This window comes from Haliotis rubra, unplaced genomic scaffold (genome assembly GCF_003918875.1).
Source record: "Haliotis rubra isolate DU_JTF1 unplaced genomic scaffold, ASM391887v1 Scf53, whole genome shotgun sequence".
Lineage (NCBI taxonomy): Eukaryota > Metazoa > Mollusca > Gastropoda > Lepetellida > Haliotidae > Haliotis > Haliotis rubra.
Genome location: NW_025767224.1, coordinates 1,609,208 through 1,634,535, shown reverse-complemented (window position 1 = coordinate 1,634,535; position 25,328 = coordinate 1,609,208). Strand labels below are relative to the sequence as shown.

General features: G+C 42.9%; 1 protein-coding gene across 1 annotated transcript; it reads right to left on the bottom strand.

Annotated features, from left to right (window-relative positions):
* Positions 1 to 2,635: 2,635 nt before the first annotated feature.
* LOC124252982 (beta-1 adrenergic receptor-like) lies at positions 2,636 to 25,010 on the bottom strand. Its single transcript, XM_046686695.1, has 3 exons — positions 24,510 to 25,010; positions 4,903 to 5,004; positions 2,636 to 3,915 (listed from the first exon to the last, which is right to left on the bottom strand). The coding sequence occupies exons 2-3, from the start codon at positions 4,984 to 4,986 to the stop codon at positions 2,962 to 2,964; spliced, it is 1,038 nt and encodes a 345-aa protein (XP_046542651.1). The 5' UTR covers positions 4,987 to 5,004; positions 24,510 to 25,010; the 3' UTR covers positions 2,636 to 2,961.
* Positions 25,011 to 25,328: the final 318 nt, after the last annotated feature.

The window sequence follows — 25,328 nt, the reverse complement described above, 5'->3', positions numbered from 1 at the left end:
TAGACAGACGATGGTAATGTGGACGGATCCTGGGCCTAGATTTTCGAAGCTCTTTTAGCGCTAAGATAGTCGTAAGTTAATTTTAATGTATGGCACTTACGACTATCTTAGCGCTAAAAGAGCTTCGAAAATCTGGGCCCAGGAGTCGAACCTACAAAAGACTCGCCCTGAACAAGGGACGCAACTCTGCAGATTTAGATTCGGCCTCTTTGTAGCTGCACTACCTCAGATATGAACTAAACGTAGCAACAAAATGCCAGCGTCAATCTCACTCAGTTCTGTGTAGATAATATATAACATGTGTTGCTAATTTGTAATTCCCATGTGTCAGACTTTCCCCAGTCGATGGCCCAGCTATATGTATAGTCCATGTATAATTTGTACTTTATAAAGTATGTTAGCCATTAGATGCATACATCAGATGCATGTTAGCGGAAATATGTAGTGCATAAATTGAATAAATGTGCATCTTGCCTGTGGTCTCCTGGGTCGCAGTTCGCTATGCAGAGTTACGTTCCCTAGACGTGCGTTGTCCCTGTTTTATCAACACCTGCAGAGTTACGCCCCCTAGATGTGTAGTGTCCCTGCTCTATCATCATCACCTGTCTCGCAGATACCCCCAAAGTCACGTCCTGCGTAAACTGAGTGAGTCAGCAGTGGTCCAACAATATCACTGCGGTGTATCCATGTGGGGATTCGAACCCTGGTCTTGACAGCGACTTTAATCGCTAAACTACCCCACCTGACCTGCGTAAACTGAACCTTTGAAAACTGCCACCGATGACACAACAAGTATAAAGTTCAGTGTGGCGATTAACCCAGCTCACTCACTCTGGACGTTTATATAATGTATCTTCTTCCCCGTCTCATCCAGAACCCATGAAATTGGTATATAATTTATATACATGTATATGATTGCGGAGAGATGGGCACAAGTAAGTATCTTATGCAATAATTATCAGTTGAAATAGTATGCTTAGGTAATATAAATCATAAGAACAGGCTGCACCTATAGAAAAACACTTGCCTATTACAAGGACAGAATTACTATCCTTGGACGTATCATTTAGTGGAATTTCTGAGCAAGGTTATGTAATGCTACAGCTCGAGGAGGTGCAAAATTCTTCTTACAGTTATTGACTTGATCTCCTCAGCAGCGAGATTGTGTCTCTCTCCCCATGTGAACTGAGTAAGTCCTTTACATCCACTCTGCTCCACTCGGCTAGGTCCGTCATCAAAACAACACTTCGGGCAGCAATGGGGTACTGCCATTGCACGGGACGGGATCTTCCTAATTGTAGGGTCGAGTTCGAACAATCTCAAGCGCGATTATGTTGAAAGGATAATGCATTTTGGACAGAAATTATGCAGACACTGATTTCTGAATAAACAACTGAAATATATTATCAGGTTCTAAGGTCCCATTGGGCGTGAGTGCCGGTTATTGCAACGAAAAGTATTGTACAGAGTTGCGATCCTTTGGCTAATCAGGATCTTATAACCTGGGGTACGAATCCTTTATGATGATCGTTCGTGTTTCCGGTTTCACGTGCATCATCCCCACATGTATACATAACCGAAACACCACCTTACTGGCAGGTCCAGTTGTGTCATGTGACAGTCACGTGACCTGGCACCAGCATGGTGTCCACCATAGACCACAAAACTACTGAATATAGTAATCCACCATTTTACTAAAAAGCTAAATAACAACTTTAATGTAGTAATCGTGCACTGTCGTCGATGAATAAATAATATAAACGGCAAATGTACATGTCGCACTCATCGAACCCAGTAATAAGAGTCTCACTCAAATGCTGATATGATGTCTGTGCAGTGATGCTCGCCACAGACATCTGCACATACTGAGGTATAGACGGGCAGGGAGGAGCTCATTACGTTCGCAGGAGCAAGGGTACCGGCAGATGGTGGCCTGAAATCTATGATTTTATCTCTTTTGTTTGTTTGCTGTAAGTAATTGCGACTCTACAATCCAGTGATTGATGTTATGAGCCACGATCAATGGAATCCGGATACGACGACAAAGTCAACTAGCTTGACCATCCAATCCACGAAGTGCCTCATGTAAAAATATCGGAACTATTCTAACCCGCTAACCTGATGTGGTTCTTTCTGAGGGAAAAGTTCAACGGATTTGTTCTTTCACTACAAAGTAAAGCCTCGTTGTCCGGATGCTACCGATTGAGGTGAAACTGTCCGGATTGACAAAAGTCTGTGTGTTGAGACTAGGTAGAGTTTTTGTGTTTACACATGGTCGGAGTAACTAGGTGGCTTGATATATGTACTGACGTATGATCCTCATACCTTATAACATCCATCAAACCCTTGTGATTTACGATAGTCCGAAACGGGCTTCCCGCCGAGGTGCACATTAAATGGGTCGGACCAACTGTACCAACTGTATCGGTTAATATGACATGAGTCCCAGGTCCACAACACCACGGAGTCGACAGACCGGTTGGTCTGCTGTTGTCCACACCACCACGGAGTCGACAGACCGGTTGGTCTGCTGTTGTCCACACCACCACGGAGTCGACAGACCGGTTGGTCTGCTGTTGTCCACAACACCACGGAGTCGACAGACCGGTTGGTCTGCTGTTGTCCACAACACCACGGAGTCGACAGACCGGTTGGTCTGCTGTTGCATGTCCGCTCGTCTGTGTGTCGTTGTAGTTTTAGAAGTTACATGCATAATTGATCTAACACTCACACAACTCACAACACATCTTATTGTAATGCACGACAACAGTGACACATTCGAGGATACAAAACGTGACGAGCGATCGTCGTAGGGGTGTGTAGTCACATACACAACATGCCAGCCAATATAGTGTAAGATCCATCATAGAAGCTTCTCACAACACAGATTCACAATAGTCGGTATAGGTGTACAGCCCTGTACACGGGGTTCATGACCTTGCTGGACATGACCTTGAGGGGTCACACAAATGTCTGACTCTCATGTTCCTGGATATTGCTCAGTCTGCCCGACACAAAGTACTTGTTCTCTATCACTCTCATGCTGGACCCGTCCAGTCGCGGCATTGACTCTGGGTCACTTGATCTGCAGCAACAGTAACAGCAGCAGCAGCACATGTCTCGGAACCCGCGTCTCACGTCAGGGAGGATGAGCCACAGAAGAGGCGTAATGGCGGAGTTTGCGTAGGCGACCCATAGCATGAGGCTGAAGGAAGGATGACTACCCAGGTTCAGACTTGACAAGAACTGTGTGACGCCATACGGCGCCCACATAAGAACAAACACTACGGAGATCACACACGACGCTGTTGTCTGCTGTCGCACCGTCTTACGCCGTTCCTGAGAATGTATGATTGCCGCCGGGGGTCGCTGTAGGAACAACATGATTATTATAACAAGCGCGAGACACAGCACCACGGCGGCTGGAACTATGAACGTGACAAGTGGAATGACAAACTCCAGATCGGAAAACTGTGCCCTGCAGTCAGGTATGTTGCTGAAGTCAGCCCGCAACAGGAAGAATGGTATGATGAACGCTGCTCCAATGATCCATGGTCCGGCGATGAGTACAGCCCACAGAGGCAGTGTGGACCCTGGACTGAGGTCTGGGATAGCTAAGTCAACAGATCCTTCTGCAACCAACACCAACACAATGAGAATGGACACCGTCGTCAGGAGCTTGTCGATCATGAGCCAGAACTGGCAGATCTCCGCGCCAAAGTTCCACTCATCATTTACAAACATGTCCACCTTCACCGGAAGTACAGTGCAGCCAAACAGGAAGTCGGTCATGGCAAGGTTGATGATGTGGAAGTTGTAGGTGTTGTTGCGACGGTCCTTCCGTTTGAGCAGCCCCAGGACCAGGAGTCCGTTCATCAGGATGATCCAGATGGTGAAGGCGATGAGGAGGTTCACCTGCAACACAACATACTTTACTCGAAATATTCAGTCACTTCTGCTATATCGTGGGTGAGTTGATGAGTGAGTGCATGGGTGAGTGGGTGAGTGAGTGAGTGGATGGGTGGGTGAGTCGGTGAGTGAGTGGGTGAGTGGGTGAGTGAGTGAGTGAGTGAGTAGGTGAGTGGGTGAGTGGGTGAGTGAGTGGGTGAGTGAGTGGATGAGTGGGTGAGTGAGTGAGTGAGTGAGTGAGTGAGTGAGTGAGTGAGTGAGTGGGTGGAGTGAGTGAGTGAGTGAGTGAGTGAGTGAGTGAGTGAGTGAGTGGGTGAGTGAGTGGGTGAGTGAGTGGGTGAGTGAGTGAGTGAGTGAGTGAGTGAGTGGGTGGAGTGAGTGAGTGAGTGGATGAGTGAGTGGATGAATGGGTGGGTGGGTGAGTGAGGAGGCTTTCACTTTGCCTTTTGTGGTAGGCAACAGTCGAGCTACAGGCGACGAGGGCAAGCATTTTCCTCGTTATATACAGTCTTTAGTTTAACGAGCACACAATTAACAACTGGGCTAACCCCTCCTCCCAACGGAACGTCTAGAATATAAGCAAACGAACAGTACTCCTTATCCTTACTGTGATCCCAAATGAGAAAGGTCCCCAGTACCTCCTACACATACAGTGCAGGTGAGAGTTCGCTAGTTCTAAACCCGATATTCCATTCTATATTCTCATAGGTACTGTGGGGCTACAGACCCATGGTACAAATCAGTATTTGGAAACGATACGACGTGTTATTGAGGCGGTGTATTGCCATTTGAGCAGACGATGAGCGATCAGCTCCTATGGGGATAATTCCAGATATTAAGGCCACACTGTGTGACTACAATTACTACATACAGGCAGCATTATGTGACAAGTAAGAGTTACTGGGGACCTATTCTGCACTTTAACATCCATGGGGAAGATCAACCTTTCATCAACAGCGTCATAGAAACACAATCTCGGTGGTGTTGCCTCACCTTCCACACCACAGCCGCCGGGAACATGTTTCCAGACTCCGAGAGCACCACCTCCTCATGCGGGGGACTGTCAAGTGAGGACATCCTTGCTTACTGCATGCTCTGAAATATATATCATGTTAACACAGTAAGAAACGGATACTAATTGATGCAACACACTATCCCTGTAGTTTAGAGGCTGGATTTACACCATCATCATGGTTTTAGGTTCACGCACTGTACACATCACGGGATTCGAACCCAGGCCATGTGTGATCTGAATGCACCGGTTGCCAGAGCCCTACCCAAGAATAGACGTAATGAGTAATGGGATGTAACTAAGCGCTGCTTAGGGGAATTATGTAATGGTTATCGATTGAAATTACTAACAGACTTAAAACATCTCAAAGTGTAAACTCAGCTTAATTCGCACATATAATTAATAACATCGCACTGTTTATATATGTCTTGCAATTATTATTTTTTAAAAACTGGTCTTACCTTTTGAGTGACGTGGGAGACGTAATTGAGAAACGTTCTAACAGTTTCTGTTGAATGCTAAATACACGAGAGATAATATAGGACACTGAAACAACCTATCCTCTAGCAATCTATTACGTGAGGCGGAACTTCCGCTTCATTAACCTGTAACACCGCCTGCTGGGAGTAATTATATGAAGTATATATTCGCTGTTGGTGCGAACCAAAGTCATTTCACAAAACCGTCTCCTGTAAGCAGTTCCCTTACCAAAACTCTGTGACCACGGTTTATTTGTCTGATCACTATTCTCCAGTCTGAAACGTTGGTTGGTGTCCTGACAGTCTGCTTGTTAAAATCCTTCCTCAGTTATTATCTGTCAACATAAGCTGTTTGCATACGCCCTGCATGTATAGCTGTCAATACGCCCTGCATGTACTGCTGCCCAAACACCCTACATGTACATGTATTGCTGCCAATACGCCCTGCATCTATAGCTGTCAATACGCCCTGCATCTGTAGCTGCCAATACACCCTGCATCTGTAGCTGCCAATACGCCCTGCATCTGTAGCTGCGTATACGCTCTGCATCTATAGCTGTCAATACGCCCTGCATCTGTAGCTGCCAATACACCCTGCATCTATAGCTGCCAATACGCCCTGCATCTGTAGCTGCCAATACGCTCTGCATGTATTGCTGCCAATACGCCCTGCATCTGAAGCTGCCACCTGTATTGCTGCCAATACGCCCAGCACCTGTAGCTGCCAATACGCCCTGCATGTATTGCTGCCAATATGCCCGCACTGTAGCTGCCAATACGCCCTGCAATTATAGCTGCCAATATGCCCTGCACCTATAGCTGCCAATACGCCCTGCATCTGTAGCTGCCAATACGCCCTGCATCTATGATTGCCAATATGCCCTGCATCTATAGCTGCCAATATGCCTTGCATCTATATCTGCCAATACGCCCTGCATCTATGACTGCCAATACGCCCTGCATCTATAACTGCCAATACGCCCTGCATCTATAGCTGCCAATACGTCCTGCATCTTTGACTGCCAATACGCCCTGCATCTATGATTGCCAATACGCCCTGCATGTACTGCTGCCAATATGCCTTGCATCTATAGCTGCCAATATGCCCTGCATGTATTGCTGCCAATATGCTCTGCATGTATTGCTGCCAATATGCCCTGCATCTATAGCTGCCAATACGCCCTGCATGTATTGCTGCCAATATGCCCTGCATCTTTGACTGCCAATACGCCCTGCATCTATGATTGCCAATACGCCATGCATGTATTGCTGCCAATACGCCCTGCATGTATTGCTGCCAATATGCCCTGCATGTATTGCTGCCAATATTCCCTGCATGTATTGCTGCCAATATGCCCTGCATCTATGACTGCCAATACGCCCTGCATCTATGACTGCAAATACGCCCTGCATCTATAACTGCAAATACGCCCTGCATCTATAACTGCAAATACGCCCTGCGTGTATAGCTGCCAATACACCCACACTTGTCCATGTTATGGTGACCATGACCTTACTCAATATTTGAAGTTTGTTTGAAGATGTTATGGTTATGAGGTGGTCCTAAATATAAGTTGTGTTACAACAAGAGTGATTGATTATATATTTCAGGCACTCTGATGCCTTGCGTCTCTCAGCCATGTTGCTCAAGCGTAATCAGCAGGCCGCTCAACACTGCAAAACTCTCGCCACAATCCTCGGAGTGCCTCCTCTTGCAATAACTGCCTCAAGAAATAATTACTGCGTAAAGAGACAATAAAAAAAATCTGCCTGCCCTTTCAAGTGCATTTTAGAGGACAAAACGTGCACAACAAAAGCCAGAAATACCATATCCCATCGTTTACACGCTGTGCCGTTGCACAAAGACACTTCCGTCAACGTCGAACGTCGTCCTCAAACAGCTGCTGATTACCACTCCATCACTCTGTCTGAAACATGTCACCTGTGCCCAGTTCCCAGAATAACGGTAACCCACTAGTGCTGTTGGTCAACGCTCACTGGCCTGAGTACTGGAGTGAGTGAGTGAGTGAGTACGGTTTTACGTCATTTTTAGCAATATTCCAGCAAAATCACGGCGGGGGACACCACAAATGGGCTTCATACATTGTGCCCATTTTGGGAATCGAACCCGGGTCTTCGGCGAACGCTTTAACCACTAGGCTACCCAACCGCCCCGTGAGTACTGGAACTTACGTTTGACCGATTCGTATATCCGTGCGTTGGTTGTTAATCATCACGTAGATGGGCTACATGTTGGGCTGACTGATTCCCCGGGGTCAACACATGGCACCGCGGCAACCTGGTAATAACTTGTAATTTATCCCCTAGATAATGTTGGATTATTAGCGAAGGGTACAGATTGGAAGTTGCCAGTCAGCTGATTGTTTGTCGTTTAGTTACCTTAATAACAGTGTTGAACAAACGCCTCAGAATAAGGATCTTCGTGTCCTGACATGGCTAAGGGAGGTAACTCAGCAAAGGGAATAGCGGTGTAATAGACAATTGGGCAGCCAGGGATAATGAAAGTTCGGTTAACGGTTAAAAGTTGAAAGGAAGATTTAAGCTAACTGGTATCCAAATCAATCAAAAGTTTGCGTTTCTTCAGAAACTTTGGGAATATAATGAAATTCTAAAGCATAGCCCTTTTTTACGTTTTCTCTAATCCGAGCCAGTGAGTCATTACTCATTTCAAAGGACTTTCAGTAGAACAAAGAAATATCCTGAACATATTCAACCTTACACTAATAACTATTAATGACCGTCGTGAAAAAACCTCCAACCGGGATTGTCTGTAATCTGGAGGCAGTGGAGGAGGGTCGAACTCATCTCGAACCCTAGCCAGTTTACTCCTCCTCTTAACTGCGTATAGCCGGGGGCGCGGCCGACGCACGGAAGGGGGTCGAACTCATCAGGATTTTCACTGAAGGACTTTGATCCCTGTAAGTTTGCCAGCGGCGGTCTTCTGTAATCACCTCAGCCTCGTTCACATCAGCCGGTGTGTGAGGCACTATTAAAAATCAGCTGTTTTTACACACAGTTGAGTGGGTCATAGTTGGAGATAAATGGAAATGACGGCATTACGTTGGCACAACTCCATGAGGTTTTCTTTCCAGGAAAGCAAGGATCACGCAACACAATGCTGCCTCTGTGTAAACGTTAGCGGAGCCTTCTTGCAAAATGATCGTGCTTTAGACATAGATACAACGAAGACAGTGTTGTCTCTTGCTAGTTCCACGGGCAACGGGACATACGGTGCAGGACGTCCTCGTCTCACTGTTAACTCACTACATTACACAGTAAGCATGTAATTGTATACAATGACACGGCCGTACCCATAGGTCTAAAGATACCATTTCCTTACAGCTGAAAATTTCTTACAAATATATTGTAAGCAGGAAAATCGGATTAATTGTGGATAAATCTTGTTAAAGCTACTTTAAAATAGATTAATTAATTGTAATGGAACATTTTTTCGGAAATAGATGGGCTTTTATCAATTACATGAAATTATATGAAAGCTCCATAATCCGTAATTACCAGTTTACAGAAAGTGAACTTTGGTTAAAATAATTGTAATTTTAATTTCAAACGAAATAAAATAAAACGTATCTGGAAGTAGATAATCTTATTTTGGAGCTAATTTGAGAGGTAGAAAATGCTATGTGAATCTTTCAGCACTTTCAGCAATTCCCTTCCGAACGCACGATCTGTAGAGCCAGCTGGACTGATACTGACTCGAAGTACAGATAAAGAGATCGGTACCTGCAGTATCCGGACAAAATAATACATCGCACTATCCTCGGTATATCTCAGTATCAAGCACTGGCACCCAGCCTTTCAGCATAAAGTGGCGATATTACTGCAGGACAAAAGAAGGTATACACCTGAAAAAAAGGATTTGACCCCCAAATTATATAAATGTTCAAAACTTAACTTGGCTGAAATGTTACCGAAACACTGCTTAAGACCCAAAATACAGCTGTGATATCCGTAACAAATGCACCCCGAATAGCCATTTCGTGTCTGTATCATTTTGAGCCACCAGGAAACACCGACGTGTACCTTTCTTTTGTCCGTCAGTTTAGTTTTAGCGTAACAGAGCTTCAGAGTCAGCCACGAACGTCAACGCCGGACCGTTATTACTTTTTGTTGTAATCACTCGAGTTATTCGTCATAAAGAATTCCAAACATAATCATTAAGCATTCGGGGTAATAACGCCGCGTTTGATTTGCTGCACATTGACAGAATTCAATGAAACAAGTAAATATGCACAGGTTTGAAATCAAATACACGTGTATTGAATCGCCCTAGCATCTATTGCTCCACCGATTCAGATGTTTAACCGCGAAACGGCTTCAAAGAAAGACAAGCAATTACAGCCAGCTTTTGATTAAACCCCGGCATATCCAGAACGTCAAATATCACCGACTGATCTTGTGGGAGTGGGATATCATTATTTATCCCCTGACTTCAAGGTAGGAGTGTAAGATCGTTGTTAATCAATGTAGTCCCCAACCCTGATAAACCAATCCCGACTTACAGGACCGAATGTATTGATTATATGACATGGTATATCTTGTGTACTTCATGTAATCTCAGACACTATTTACATGGGGATGATAGGACTGGATTTTACGTCTCTCACCACAAGTTGATTTAGTTGTGTTTGGCCATGAGTGAGTGAGTGAGTTTGATTTCAAACCACACATGGTAACAGTCAAGCCATAAGACAAGAAACATGCATCACTCACAGTAGGTATACGTGGAATCGAACCTGGGAATCTTTGGCATTTTCGTAAGTGTTTCCCATATGTGAAGATGTTCGTCTGTACCCTCCAAAGATTATGACCATAAAAGCTTTTTTAAACTCAATATACTCACCGCCGTCATATTGCTGGAATATTGCTGAGTATGGCGTTAAACACCAACCAATATGCTCATGTATTTGTCCATTTCTGGTGTCCCCCGCCGTGATATTGCTGGAATATTGCTAAAAGCGGCGTAAACCCACACTCACTCCATGTCTTCGACAGTCCCTGTTAAGGTTACAATGAGTATTTGCACTCTAACGTATATTTAAGCCTTTAGTTTTACTTATATTTACTTAATTTTGCATGAAGGCCAAGGTATTGCCATGGACTGTGATATAACATTTCGCTGTGTGCTTATATGAGGTAAGAACGTGTTAGGGGTTTACACCGCATATTCAGTGAAGGATTTGTCTAACAGTTGTTTTGTATAGTATTGCAAGTTTCCGCATTGAATCTTTGGACGAATAACACCCGTACTGATGAATACGGACATAGATTCGATGTTCAATAACCCCCGTGTTATTCGTTATAAATGTTATTGAAAGCTTGAATTAGAGTAACACCTACTGACTTTTAATTAGTGACAGATATCAGCTTGCTACTACACGAAGAGGAGACAGCATCTGACACTGGAGCATCTACATACTTATTAGAGCTAGGTACAGTCACTATACAGTGAGTGAGTTTGGTTTTACGCCGCTTTAGCAATGATCCGGCAATATCACGTCAGGGGACACCAGAAATGGGCTTCACACATTGTACCCACGCAGGGAATAGAACCCGGGCCTTCGGCGTGACGAACGACAACACTTTAACCACAAGGCTACCCCACCAGTCACTATGCAGCTGAGAGAACTACTTCAGTACTAAAGTAGTGGAAGTGAGAACAACAGAACACATCAACAGTGAAACAGTACATGCAGTTGTTATGTGTCTGGTGACGGCTGGAACACAGTTCTTGAAGACAACGTATTACTGGATGAGCGTGGAGGACTATTTGTCTGTCACCAGTTTATAATACCCGGTAATCAGGGTGTTGAGGTGAGCAGCTTCAGACCCATTAACCAAGTGCATTAGGTGAACTGCTTCCGATCCATGAGCCAGGCTGTTGAGATTAAATACTTCGGATTACAATGGTGTAGTTTCACTGATGAACGAATGTCAAGGGGTCAGGGAGAATGGATAGCGCTGCTCAGTGCTATTCCCGCAGTGTCATGGCAGAGGACAATGAGACAGGGGGAATGTGGGGAATCGAACCCGGGTCCTCGCCATGTCGAGCGAACACTTTCACCACGTGTGCCAAGCTACCTAAACACCCCGAATGTTGTCTAAACCTCACATCTGAGATCTGACCATTAAAGACATTGGTTCATTTGTTATTGTCAGTCAGACATTGTTCTGCAGTTTGTCAGCACTGACACAATATCGGGGAAGACAAAGTAGTGTTTGATATGCACAAAGATATAGATCCTTTATGTCTGGAACGTATGTGTCCCGATCAGTGTCATTTGTCAGAGACAGTTTGTCTTCAGGGGAAGATCCTAACTGTCAGAGAACGTCTGTGTTTGGGAGATCCTTGGCGTTAGTGAACATATGTCTTCAGGAGGAGGTCCTTGGCGCTAGAGAACGTTTGTTTCAGAGAGGGACTTGGCATCAGAGAACGTTTGTCTTAATGGCGCTGGAGAACGTTTCTCTTAGGGAGGTACTTTGTGTTAGAGAACGTTTGTCTCGGGAGGAGGTCCTTGGCGCTAGAAAACGTTTGTCTCAGGGATGATAGTGGCGCGTCAGAACGTTTGTCTTGCGGAGGTACTTGGCGTCAGAGAACGTTTGTCTTTGGGAGGATGGTCCTTGGCGCTGGAGAACGTTTGTCCTTGGGAGGAAGTTGGCATCGTCGGTTACTGATCACCGATGTAACAGACGGACTGTCTCTAGCGAGAGGTTCCAGATCCAGTTGACGTCTGTCTTCATATCCAGATACATATAGTCACAAAAAGGTTTATACAAATTAGAGAACATTTTGGTCAAAGCTGGAGCATTTTCATGATGTCCTGGGGATCCTTTGCTACAGACTTGAGGTCCTAGGTGTTGTTGCACTACAACCATCTGCGACAGATCCTAGGTATTAGACAACTGTTCACTCAGCCAGTTCAGGGAGAGTTTTAAGATCAGTTCTTGCAAAGAATAAGAATACTCTGTAAATGAGTCTACAAACCCACGTAAGATTTCTAAAAACATAATAATATAACGACTTATTTATGTTTTAAATTATCATCAGTTTTGTGCTGAACATCACCTCGGTGTTATTTTAGTCCTAACGGACAATTATAAAATATTGTAGTAGTAGCAGCAACAGCAGCAGCAGCAGTAGTAGTAGTAGTAGTATAGTAGTAGTAGTAGTAGTAGTAGTAGTAGTAGTAGTAGTAGTAGTAGTAGTAGTAGTAGTAGTAGTAGTAGTAGTAGTAGTAGTAGTAGTAGTAGTAGTAGTAGCAGCAGCAATAACAGTAGCTATTGTTTAAAGTGACATTCTTTGTCTTGTCTCTCACCCCAACAACCTTTACTGAGATTCAATGCAGTGCTTGGCGTCGATTTAGGTGTTTGTTGCACACGGATCAAACATGGACTTGGTGCTAAAATACTTGAGGTTCATATAGTATGTAAATATCTTCTATGTTATAGAGGTGTTTGTAAAACACGTTGAACAAGACAAGTGACAGGCGGCCGATGTGGAGGTAGATGTAGGGGCGGTCGCCAATAGCGCAGTATAATACATCTCCTTGGACGGCTTCAACAAATTACAGAACTCATTATCTGCAAAACAGGTGATCAATAGGTTGCAGTGTTTCTCTCGTTTCTATGGATGCAAATACCGATATTTCCTTTGAATTCAATACTCTACAAGAAAATTTAATGTATAAAATTTAATGAAACAATATCATAAAAGAGAATTGTTCTTTCAACATTAAAGACAACAGTGTAGCGACGAGGCAAGACTTTAAGAAATCCATTATCCTATCTTCGGTCACAAATGCGGGAAGAAAAAATTCCGATATTCGCACAAAAAACGTAACTGTACAATTTAGCAATATTGATTATATTGTTAAGATGGAAACCCCTTTTAAGACATTTTCTATTTCGGATCTCATCTGAGGTGCATTTAGTGCTTCCGTCCTCGAAGGAAGCATTCCTTCATTATTTATTTAATGCTGGTAATAAAGTCGAAACTCACGGTCTGTCAACTTTGTTCAAATAACGGCCTTGATGTGGACGTGTATGTATTTCAACCTGGCAAGGCTACCTCCCATCATCCGGTTGGAGGGAAACATATACAGACCACTGTAAGTGTTTTACGTCTTTGTCAGTGTACCAGGTGACGATTATCTCCCTTCGGTGCACATCCTTATTTCATTGATGAGTGAGGGAGGGAGTGGGTGAGTTTAGGTTTACGCCGCATTCAGCAATATTCCAGCTATATGGCGGCTATATATATCAAGTCTGGACCAGACAATCCAGTGATCAGCAGCATGAACATCGATCTACACAATTGCGATACGATGACATGTGTCAACCAAGTCAGCTAGCCTGACCACCCGATCCTGTTAATCGCCTCTAAGCATGGATTACTGAAGATCACGCGTCTTCACGGGTCCCATAATGAAGAGTGAACATAAAATGCGACATGAAATGTGCATGAACACCTGAAGTCGTGCTGGCAATATCACACTTCGCTAATGAGACGTCCACATCATAATCAGATCCATTCAAGAATATTCAGTGGCTGAAAGCATGAACAGGTCACTGGAACGGTGACACAAGAACAGCATAGTGACATTGTGTGACTAATCCCATCCCACTTACTGACAGACGGTTACAGTTGATACGATGCATTATCTCCCACTTACTGACAGACAGTTACATGCAGTGGATATGGTGTATAATCTCCCACGTACTGACAGAGAGTTACATGCAGTGGATATCATGCATTATCTCCCATTTACTGACAGACAGTTACATGCAGTGGATATGATGCATAATCCCCACGTACTGACAGACAGTTATATACAGTGGATACGATGCATTATCTCCCACTTACTGACAGACAGTTACAGTGGATATGATGCATAATCCCCCACGTACTGACAGACAGTTATATACAGTGGATACGATGCATTATCTCCCATTTACTGACAGACAGTTACAGTGGATATGATGCATAATCCCCCACGTACTGACAGACAGTTATATACAGTTGATACGATGTATTATCTCCCACTTACTGACAGACAGTTACAGTGGATATGATGCATAATCCCCCACGTACTGACAGACAGTTATATACAGTTGATACGATGCATTATCTCCCACTTACTGACAGACAGTTACAGTGGATATGATGCATAATCCCCCACGTACTGACAGACAGTTATATACAGTGGATACGATGCATTATCTCCCATTTACTGACAGACAGTTACAGTGGATATGATGCATAATCCCCCACGTACTGACAGACAGTTATATACAGTTGATACGATGCATTATCTCCCACTTACTGACAGACAGTTACAGTGGATATGATGCATAATCCCCACGTACTGACAGACAGTTATATACAGTTGATACGATGCATTATCTCCCACTTACTGACAGACAGTTACAGTGGATATGATGCATAATCCCCCACGTACTGACAGACAGTTATATACAGTGGATACGATGCATTATCTCCCATTTACTGACAGACAGTTATAGTGGATATGATGCATAATCCCCCACGTACTGACAGACAGTTATATACAGTTGATACGATGCATTATCTCCCACTTACTGACAGACAGTTACAGTGGATATGATGCATAATCCCCCACGTACTGACAGACAGTTATATACAGTTGATACGATGCATTATCTCCCACTTACTGACAGACAGTTACAGTGGATATGATGCATAATCCCCCACGTACTGACAGACAGTTATATACAGTGGATACGATGCATTATCTCCCACTTACTGACAGACAGTTACAGTGGATATGATGCATAATCCCCATGACAGACAGTTATATACAGTTGATACGATATTATCTCCCACTTACTGACAGACAGTTACAGTGGATATGATGCATAATCTCGACGTGACAGACAGTTATATACAGTGGATACGATGCATTATCTTCACTTACTGACAGACAGTTACAGTGGATATGATGCATAATCTTCCACGTACTGACAGACAGTTATATACAGTGGATACGATGTAACTGTCTGTCAGTACGTGGGAGATAATGCATCGTATCAACTGTAACTGTCTGTCAGTAAGTGGGAGATAATGCATCGTATCAACTGTATATAACTGTCTGTCAGTACGTGGGGATTATGCATCGTATCCACTGTAACTGTCTGTCAGTGAGTGGGAGATAATGCATCGTATCAACTGTATATAACTGTCTGTCAGTAAATGGGAGATAATGCATCGTATCCACTGTAACTGTCTGTCAGTGAGTGGGAGATAATGCATCGTATCAACTGTATATAACTGTATGTCAGTACGTAGGAGATTACACATCATATCCACTGTAACTGTCTGTCAGTGAGTGGGAGATAATGCATCGTATCAACTGTATATAACTGTATGTCAGTGAGTGGGAGATAATGCATCGTATCAACTGTATATGACTGTAGGTCAGTAAGTGGAAGATAATGCATCGTATCAACTATAACTGTCTGTCAGTAAGTGGAGATAACGCATAGTATCAACTGTAACTGTCTGTCAGTAAGTGGGAGATTATGCATCATATCCGCTGTAACTGTCTGTCAGTGAGTGGGAGATAATGCATCGTATCGACTGTATATAACTGTCTGTCAGTAAGTGGGGACAATGCATAGTATCAACTGTAACTGTCTGTCAGTAAGTGGAGACAACGCATCGTATCAACTGCATGTAACTGTCTGTCAGTACGTGTTGGTTATCTTCATATCAACTGTGTATACATGGCAGGGCTCGATTTAAGAGATGATAACCTACTTGCACCAGGTGCAACCTGAGATAAAAACCTAGTTGCACCAGTCAAATTCCAGTTGCACTGCTTTTATGGTAATATGTAATGAATGGAATATGCTATTGAATTATTTAGATGTTTTATTCAGAAGTTTACCCACTCACAAATTGACCTGCACCTGGTGCAAGTTAGACTAATAACTACGTTGCACTTTGTAATATTGGCTAGCATCAGTGCAAGTAACAAAGCACTAAATCGAGCCCTGCATGGTAATCAACAAATCTCAATAAAACTTGTCATGACTATATATATATGGATTTTGAAGAAAATGCTGTTGAAATATATATATTTTTCATATTGAACCATGTATTATAGTCTTGGTGATAAATAATAATTGAGAAAAACTAATATTTTAGGAAATTTAAACATTTGGTGAAAGAGGGAACTTTGAATAATTATACTTAGGCTTTTCGAAAATCTTTTTAGAAAATTCCAACTGAAAAAGATGCAAATGGAAGTTCAAAGGGAATAAGAAAGCAATAATAGAAAACTGAATTGAATTGAAAGAATTAGAAATACAAGAGGTGAGAGAAAGCTAAAATTCAGATCGGGGGAAATGGTATTTCGAAACTAAAATAATTCAGCACCAAATTATAAAAATTTCTTTGATCTGAATAAAAATCTCAGATTAGGCCTTTTTATTTTCAGGGAGGAAGTTGACAACAAATTTGAAATGGCCAAAAAAGCATTGGACATTGATGTTGTAGAGTGTATTTAAAGGAAGAGGAGTACATGTGTTTCATTTCGTTAGATCTTGTTCCGCTTAAAGATAATATTTACCCGAATATATATTGGGAGGGCATTGGGTCACTCCATTATTTAGTGTAATAAGTCGTCCACTGCCTTGGCTGCTTTAATGCTGCGTTTTGGTGGAGATACTAGATCGCCTCTCCGTTTTGTGATTTGCAGTCAGATTTGGTAAAGGGTTTGGTGAAGTTGGTTTCAAGGCGCTGCTTGTTGGTAATGACTGAGCAAGTCCAGGGTATTGCCTGATCCATACCTTATCATTGAACCAAATACTTCTGAGAGCACTGAATCACTTCAGAAACAGAAGTATTCTGACTTGATCTGAGACAACACGACCTCCCTGGAGAATTCCAACAACACATTTATGGATCATGCTATTCAGGATACCTTTTTCTCCCATTGAGATTACCCGTATTTTGTTCCGAGTTTGTTTAGCCAGATGCTTGTGGCTCCCCAGTGAATCCGTCAACAAGGGATGAGTTCGACCCATGAACTTCAGTGGCTGGTCATTTGGGTGTTGAGGAAGTAACTTGTGTTGAGATTAGAGTTATTTTTCTCCTGCCTAATTCGCATTAGGATGTGTCACGCGTTTGTAAGATTTGCAATGCATGTCTGGTGATAAACAAACCTAGCCAGGAAATTGCACCTGCCCCTATGAAGTACATACCAGCGTTTGAGGAGCATTCAGTTTGGTAACTATTTTTTATGATGATCCCTTGTCTGAAACTAAGTCTGGTAATCAGTATTTGTTGACAACCATGTACAAGATTACAAGTCATGTCATAGAGGAAAGGTATTGTAAAGGACTTGTTCCAGATTTTTTAGCGTGCTTGGCCGACCCAAGTTCTTCAGTCTGACCAAAGGTCGACTTTAGACAGATCAAAAACATATGCGTATCATCATCATACGTCACAAAGGGCATTGAAAGATTCCATTACACTTTAAAAATAGTATTAGGAAACCGAGAAGTGGAAGGAAGGCATGGGTTGTTTGTAGCTGGAAACAAAGTTCAGGAATTTGTAGGGGATTACTAGGTCCCACTCACTGAAAGTTCAAACAAGATTTCTACTTTTGATACTCCAGACGGATGCTATCGGTACAAAGTTATACAATTTGGTTGTAAAATGCGCCAGCCACCTTTCAGTATTTCACCAATGACATCACAGCAGGCCATCAAGGTATATACAAGACACTTCAAGTCATTCATTGCAGTTTGAAGACGTTCATTTGGATAACAATCCCTGGCAAACTTGACTGTAAATCGAGCAAAACGTGAACTTGCTCGGGCACAAGTTGGTCGGTCAGCGTCTGGTATAACCGATCAAATTATAAGCAGATGCTGTTGTAAATTTCCAACTTCCAGCAAACAAAACTAAATCTGATGCTGAGGTTCCTCTTACCAGAAACAAATTCTCTTTGGAAGAACTACTGACATGCAGCTTTAGAAAAACAAAAACTAAACCACACACATCCAGTCTTAAAATCAACAGATTTGAGAAAACATTTAAGCTCGCAGTTGATGCAAATGACATTGGTGATGCTGATGTTTGGTTACTGCAAGATGCAAGCGACATCGATCACCCGATGCGTTACTTTTCAAAGACATTTGCTAAGCACCGGAAAAAATACTCCACATTCGAGACAAAAACAGGTCTCCATATTGACAGTGCAACCTTTTGAGGTGTATTCGGGCACTACAAAGTATCCCATTGAAGTGTTCACTGATCACAATCCGCTGCCTGAACGAAATCAGTGACTGATGAGGGAGAGCTTGTCATTGCAAGAGATTAATCATGAGATCAAGCATATCAGGGGTAAAGACGGATGTTCTTTTCAGAGTCGGTTGATTGGATCAGTACACAAATGCTGTTTTGCTAATCATTCAGATAGCATGTTCTTTAATTGAGGGTGTTATGTACATTTTCGTCCTTGAAGTTATCCATTCAAAAGAAAGCTTTTTACTGCATTCACGATTACGTGGCCTGACTGTGTAAGTAACGTTAGTTATGGTTAAAACAGTTGATGGTATATTTGGTTATTGTACTGGCAGCTGATCATGAATTGGACTTATTACGGAAAGGTGCCAGGTGGTGTTGTGGCTGGATTTGAGCAGTTGTCAGAAGAAGCGAGTAGAATGTTCCAAAATTGTTTTGTATTGGTAGAATTGGAGTAGTCTGCCCTTGCTGTACACATGAGTATAACAGGTATGATCGTTCGAGAAGTTTCTGAATGGGCAGTTTCTAACTAGACGGCCAGCTGTGCCTATCTAAAAGTGACAATTTTTTCTACCTGACTTGGCGCAATGTTTTTAAAAGACGCACCAAATATGGTTTGGAACCCATTTGGAAACACCGAATTAGTGCCAGCTTCCGAGTCTATTCTGGATCCAAGGTTGAAGACAGGCTTCAAGACGTTCAACAGTGACCCTATTCAGAAGTCCATAGTATAATAACCTGCGACAGTTATTTGACCTATTGTCTTGCCTATTGTAAACAGAGATCGTGTATTTAAATATGACTTATTGATTAGATGTAGCTGTCAGTCAGTCAGTGGGGACACAACAGCGGCTTTATATACCTGACAGGCTTGGGATACTCGATAGAGAGCAGAGCATGAAATGAGCACACACTGATCCATCGATCGGGATAATAGGAGCAGAGCTTGGGAATGCCCGTGTGGTGTGGTGCGCAATGTAAAATGGCGTATTGTTAAATGTAAATTGGCGTATATAGAAGTTAGTAGCAGCAGTAGTAATAGCATTGAAGTAGTAGTATAGAAGTCGTAGTAGCAGTAGTAGTAATAGCAGTAGTAGTAGTAATAGCAGTAGTAGTAGTAGTAGTCGTAGTAGCTGTAGTAGTAATAACAGTAGAAGTAGTAGTCCTAGCACCAGCAAACACACACTTATACAATATTGTAGTAGTAGAAGTAGTAGCAGTAGTAGTGATACTACTACTACTACTACTAGTAGTAGTAGTAGTAGTACTAGTGGTACCAGTAGTAGCAGTAGCAGCAATAGTAGCAGCAGCAACAGCAGCAGCAGTAGTTGTAGATACTTAAATCTACATTGTCTCAGTTCACCCAGCTATAAAAAGGGTACCCGTGAGGATGTTCTGGCAATGTGAGTATTTAGTTCATTGCGCCTAACAGGCAGCATGGCTGTAGGCTTCCTGGGGAGTTGAAAAAGTATCGGAAAGTTCGATAGTGTCCTATGACACCGTGAGCAGGCAATGTGCCTGGATATGAGCGCCATATAAGCGGACTATTACTACTACTACTACTACTACTACTACTAGTAGGATTTATTATGTACAGGTCGTATATAATATACGTTGTAAGGCGCAACTTAATGGCATTTTTGAACAGGCAACTTAATGGTATTTTTGAACTGGCATCGAAATGACATTTTCGAACAGGCATTTCCTCGACCATTTCAGCGTTAAAGATACACGCCTTACTTGTGTAAAGGTATCAGGTGCCGTGCCATTATGTCCCGCACCCATGCCAGTACGTGTGGTGCCGATATGTGCTCGATTTGGAACCTGTCTTGGCGAGGAACGCTGGTGGCTGAGTAGATATCTATGACAATACACTAAACCACACACATCCAGTCTTAAAATCAACAGATTTGAGAAAACATTTAAGCTCGCAGTTGATGCAAATGACATTGGTGATGCTGGTGTTTGGTTACTGCAAGATGCAAGCGACATCGATCACCCAATGCGTTACTTTTCAAAGACATTTGCTAAGCACCGGAAAAAATACTCCACATTCGAGACAAAAACAGGTCTCCATATTGACAGTGCAACCTTTTTAGGTGTATTCGGGCACTACAAAGTATCCCATTGAAGTGTTCACTGATCACAATCCGCTGCCTGAACGAAATCAGTGACTGATGAGGGAGAGCTTGTCATTGCAAGAGATTAATCATGAGATCAAGCACATCAGGGGTAAAGACGGATGTTCTTTTCAGAGTCGGTTGATGGATCAGTACACAAATGCTGTTTTGCTAATCATTCAGATAGCATGTTCTTTAATTGAGGGTGTTATGTACATTTTCGTCCTTGAAGTTATCCATTCAAAAGAAAGCTTTTCACTGCATTCACGATTACGTGGCTTGACTGTGTAAGTAACGTTAGTTATGGTTAAAACAGTTGATGGTATATTTGGTTATTGTACTGGCAGCTGATCATGAATTGGACTTATTACAGAAAGGTGCCAGGTGCTGTAGTGGCTGGATTTGAGCAGTTGTCAGAAGAAGCGAGTAGAACGTTCCAAAATTGTTTTGTATTGGTAGAATTGGAGTAGTCTGCCCTTGCTGTACACATGAGTATAACAGGTATGATCGTTCGAGAAGTTTCTGAATGGGCAGTTTCTAACTAGACGGCCAGCTGTGCCTATCTAAAAGTGACAATTTTTTCTACCTGACTTGGCGCAATGTTTTTAAAAGACGCACCAAATATGGTTTGGAACCCATTTGGAAACACCGAATTAGTGCCAGCTTCCGAGTCTATTCTGGATCCAAGGTTGAAGACAGGCTTCAAGACGTTCAACAGTGACCCTATTCAGAGGTCCATAGTATAATAACCTGCGACAGTTATTTGACCTATTGTCTTGCCTATTGTAAACAGAGATCGTGTATTTAAATATGACTTATTGATTAGATGTAGCTGTCAGTCAGTCAGTGGGGACACAACAGCGGCTTTATATACCTGACAGGCTTGGGATACTCGATAGAGAGCAGAGCATGAAATGAGCACACACTGATCCATCGATCGGGATAATAGGAGCAGAGCTTGGGAATGCCCGTGTGGTAATAAAGCGCAATGTAAATGGCGTATTGTTAATAGCAGCTGTAATATTGGTAGTATATAGAAGTCGTAGTAGCAGTAGTAGTAATAGCAGTAGAAGTAGTAGTAGTAGTAGTCGTAGTAGCTGTAGTAGTAATAACAGTAGAAGTAGTAGTCCTAGCAGCAGCAAACACACACTTATACAATATTGTAGTAGTAGAAGTAGTAGCAGTAGTAGTAGTGATACTACTACTACTACTAGTAGTAGTAGTAGTAGTAGTAGTAGTAGTACTAGTGGTACCAGTAGTAGCAGTAGTAGCAGCAGCAACAGCAGCAGCAGTAGTTGTAGATACTTAAATCTACATTGTCTCAGTTCACCCAGCTATAAAAAGGGTACCCGTGAGGATGTTCTGGCAATGTGAGTATTTAGTTCATTGCGCCTAACAGGCAGCATGGCTGTAGGCTTCCTGGGGAGTTGAAAAAGTATCGGAAAGTTCGATAGTGTCCTATGACACCGTGAGCAGGCAATGTGCCTGGATATGAGCGCCAAATAAGCGGACTATTACTACTACTACTACTACTTAGTAGTAGTAGTAGTAGTAGTAGTAGATAACCATACACTTACACTCTGGTATCTTTACTTCAGAACATTAGTACTAGTCGTAGTAACAACAGACGTAGTAGTAGTAGTAGTAGTAGTAGTAGTAGTAGTAGTAGTAGCAGTAGCAGTAGCAGTAGTAGTAGTAGTAGTAGTAGTAGTAGTAGTAGTAGTAGTAGTAGTAGTAGTAGTAGTAGTAGTAGTAGTAGTAGTAGTAGTAGTAGTAGTAGTCGTAGCAGCAGAGTAGTAGTAGTCGTCGTAGCAGCAGCAACAGCAGCAGTAGTAGTCAGTCGGAAATTCAGCAGCATATAAACTGACAATACCTGTCGGTCCTTCAGCGTGTTTATGCTTCACATTAACTATAAACAGCTGCACTAATTCTTTGTTTATTAAAGAGTATGACATTATAAAGCTATTTTCATTTGGAAATAAAATCTATATTTTCCAACATTCATAGAACGTGACTTTGCAAAAGGCAACAATTTGAGCTAAAAAAAGTCCTGCACAAGTGCCTTGTTACAGCGCGCATTGGAGGCAGAGTATTTCGTGACGTGATTATTTTCTTCGAGACGTTTTATTGGTTGTGTGAGCGAGGTAAAGCGGTTGCCGCATGCTGCTTACGGGCACGTGTAAACTGCAGCGTCAGCAGCGGTAATTCCACCACCCTCCCTAGCTTACAGCGGCGGAGGCAGATCTCAACAATTGCACTCTCTGTCCCGTCTTACTATAACTGCTGCATACTGGAGGTCAAGGTCAGAATGTGCGCTCATGAATGTGCAGGATAGTTAAAGTCCGTTCCTTACAAGTGCATCTCTTTCACGTAATGATTATCAACGATTATTGATAATTTTCAGTTATCGGGAGACACCTATGAACTCTGATACCTTGAGTTGAGACAAGTGTAGAGCTGTCATGTATATATTCAAAGCGATGTTATTGTACGCCATATCTAATATATATCACAACCAAATATGTGTACACATGAAAACCTTTGAGAATTTCTCTCGTTGAAAAGTCAATTAATAGGCACGAGAAGTATTTGTACCGCCGACCATCTGTCAGGACAAAATACCTGAGCCCCCTTTCACACACCTGGAAGGATGGGGGAGCAGGGGGGTGGGGGGTCCACACACCTGGGAGGATGAGGCATTCCATGCTCAGGGTTTTGCAGCGAAGCCAAACTTCCCTCGTTAGACAGTATCTCGTCCATGTCGCTCTCCCGATGATAGGGAACACTTTACGAAACTATTAACTGGGCGAGGAGGATTTTAGATTTGAGCTTAACGAGCTTGCTATAATGGAGTATTTATGTTTACTTTAACGGCACATGTAGATCCATTTATTATGTACAGGTCGTATATAATATACGTTGTAAGGCGCAACTTAATGGCATTTTTGAACAGGCAACTTAATGGTATTTTTGAACTGGCATCGAAATGACATTTTCGAACAGGCATTTCCTCGACCATTTCAGCGTTAAAGATACACGCCTTACTTGTGTAAAGGTATCAGGTGCCGTGCCATTATGTCCTGCACCCATGCCAGTACGTGTGGTGCCGATATGTGCTCGATTTGGAACCTGTCTTGGCGAGGAACGCTGGTGGATGAGTTGATATCTATGACAATACACTAAATAAACCATGATAACGTTGACACCGCGGCGACGCTTTTTATAGGTAGTGACGGCGATCTGTAAAACACGTTGGAGCAGATGTTCGTGCGGCGGGGTTATTTCGCTCCGGTTATAATGATTTGCTACTTGATACACTATTTACATTACACGAAGGTCAAATCTTTGGTAGCTACGCAATAGCTGCCATACTTAAAAAACTACATCAAAAACGGGTTGGAATAAAATTTTGAAGTTTGATGACATTTTCGCAAACACAAACAATGTCTTCGTAATATTATTTCACAAAGTAGTTAGCATGCACTCAAACCGCTAACCTTGAACCATATATAGGTATCCACACATGGAAATCACTACACAAACGGTCTGAATGAAACATGTTTTTTTCATAGAAAACTCATGCCAAGAAACTGACACGTGATCATGCACGCCCATGCACCCCGAGATGTAGGGCGTGGTTGCCTCGTCACACTACTCACCTCCGAGACGTTGTAAAGTATCCACGTGTAGCCTGGAGCAGCACCGGACGCTGTTTACCTGTGCATGTGCATTGTTGGTCTAGGTATAAGTTGGCATCGCTGCAGGCACCGACCAAGGTAACTTATTCCGTTGCTGCCACTGACACAGCACACGCTAGGTTTGCAAGAAGTGTAATCTGTCTATTTTAAAACACCACAGGCATTCCAGTATAGCAGCGCGGAGAGGACCAGTGTAGATTTCCTGGCGTGTTTTCTTGCTGGCTCGAGCATCTCTTAGCTTCTTTTAACAGTAGTGTTGGTGAGATCGCGCGGCGGCTCATCTCTCCTACTTCCGTGTAACGTGCAAGCGGCGTCCATTGATCGACACTAGCAGGAGGTACCGCGAGATGCGGACACTATACCACTAACTTGTAATTACGTGCAAAGTGGCGACTCGAGGGACAACCAACTTCGTCCTTCCTCAATTTTCTGAAGCAATTTGAACATGAATTGGCGGGTTGAGTTAGCTTTGTGTTTAGACGACTGAGCCGCCGAGGCTCAATTACTGCTCATTAATAATCTACTACTGGAAGCGCATGGGCTGGATTCAGGCATGTGACTCAGTAGCAAGGTTGTACTGTGTACAGTGTCCGAGTGAGTGAGTGAGTGACTTTAGCTTCAGCAATATTCCAGCTATGTGGCGGCGGTCTGTAAATAATCGAGTCTGGACCAAGCAATCCAGTGATCAACACACAGTGTCCGAGAATAAATTCAGCCCAAGGGGTAAACGATTAAATTTCATCTACCTGTCTTCGGATATATTAAGACCTATTGAGGATA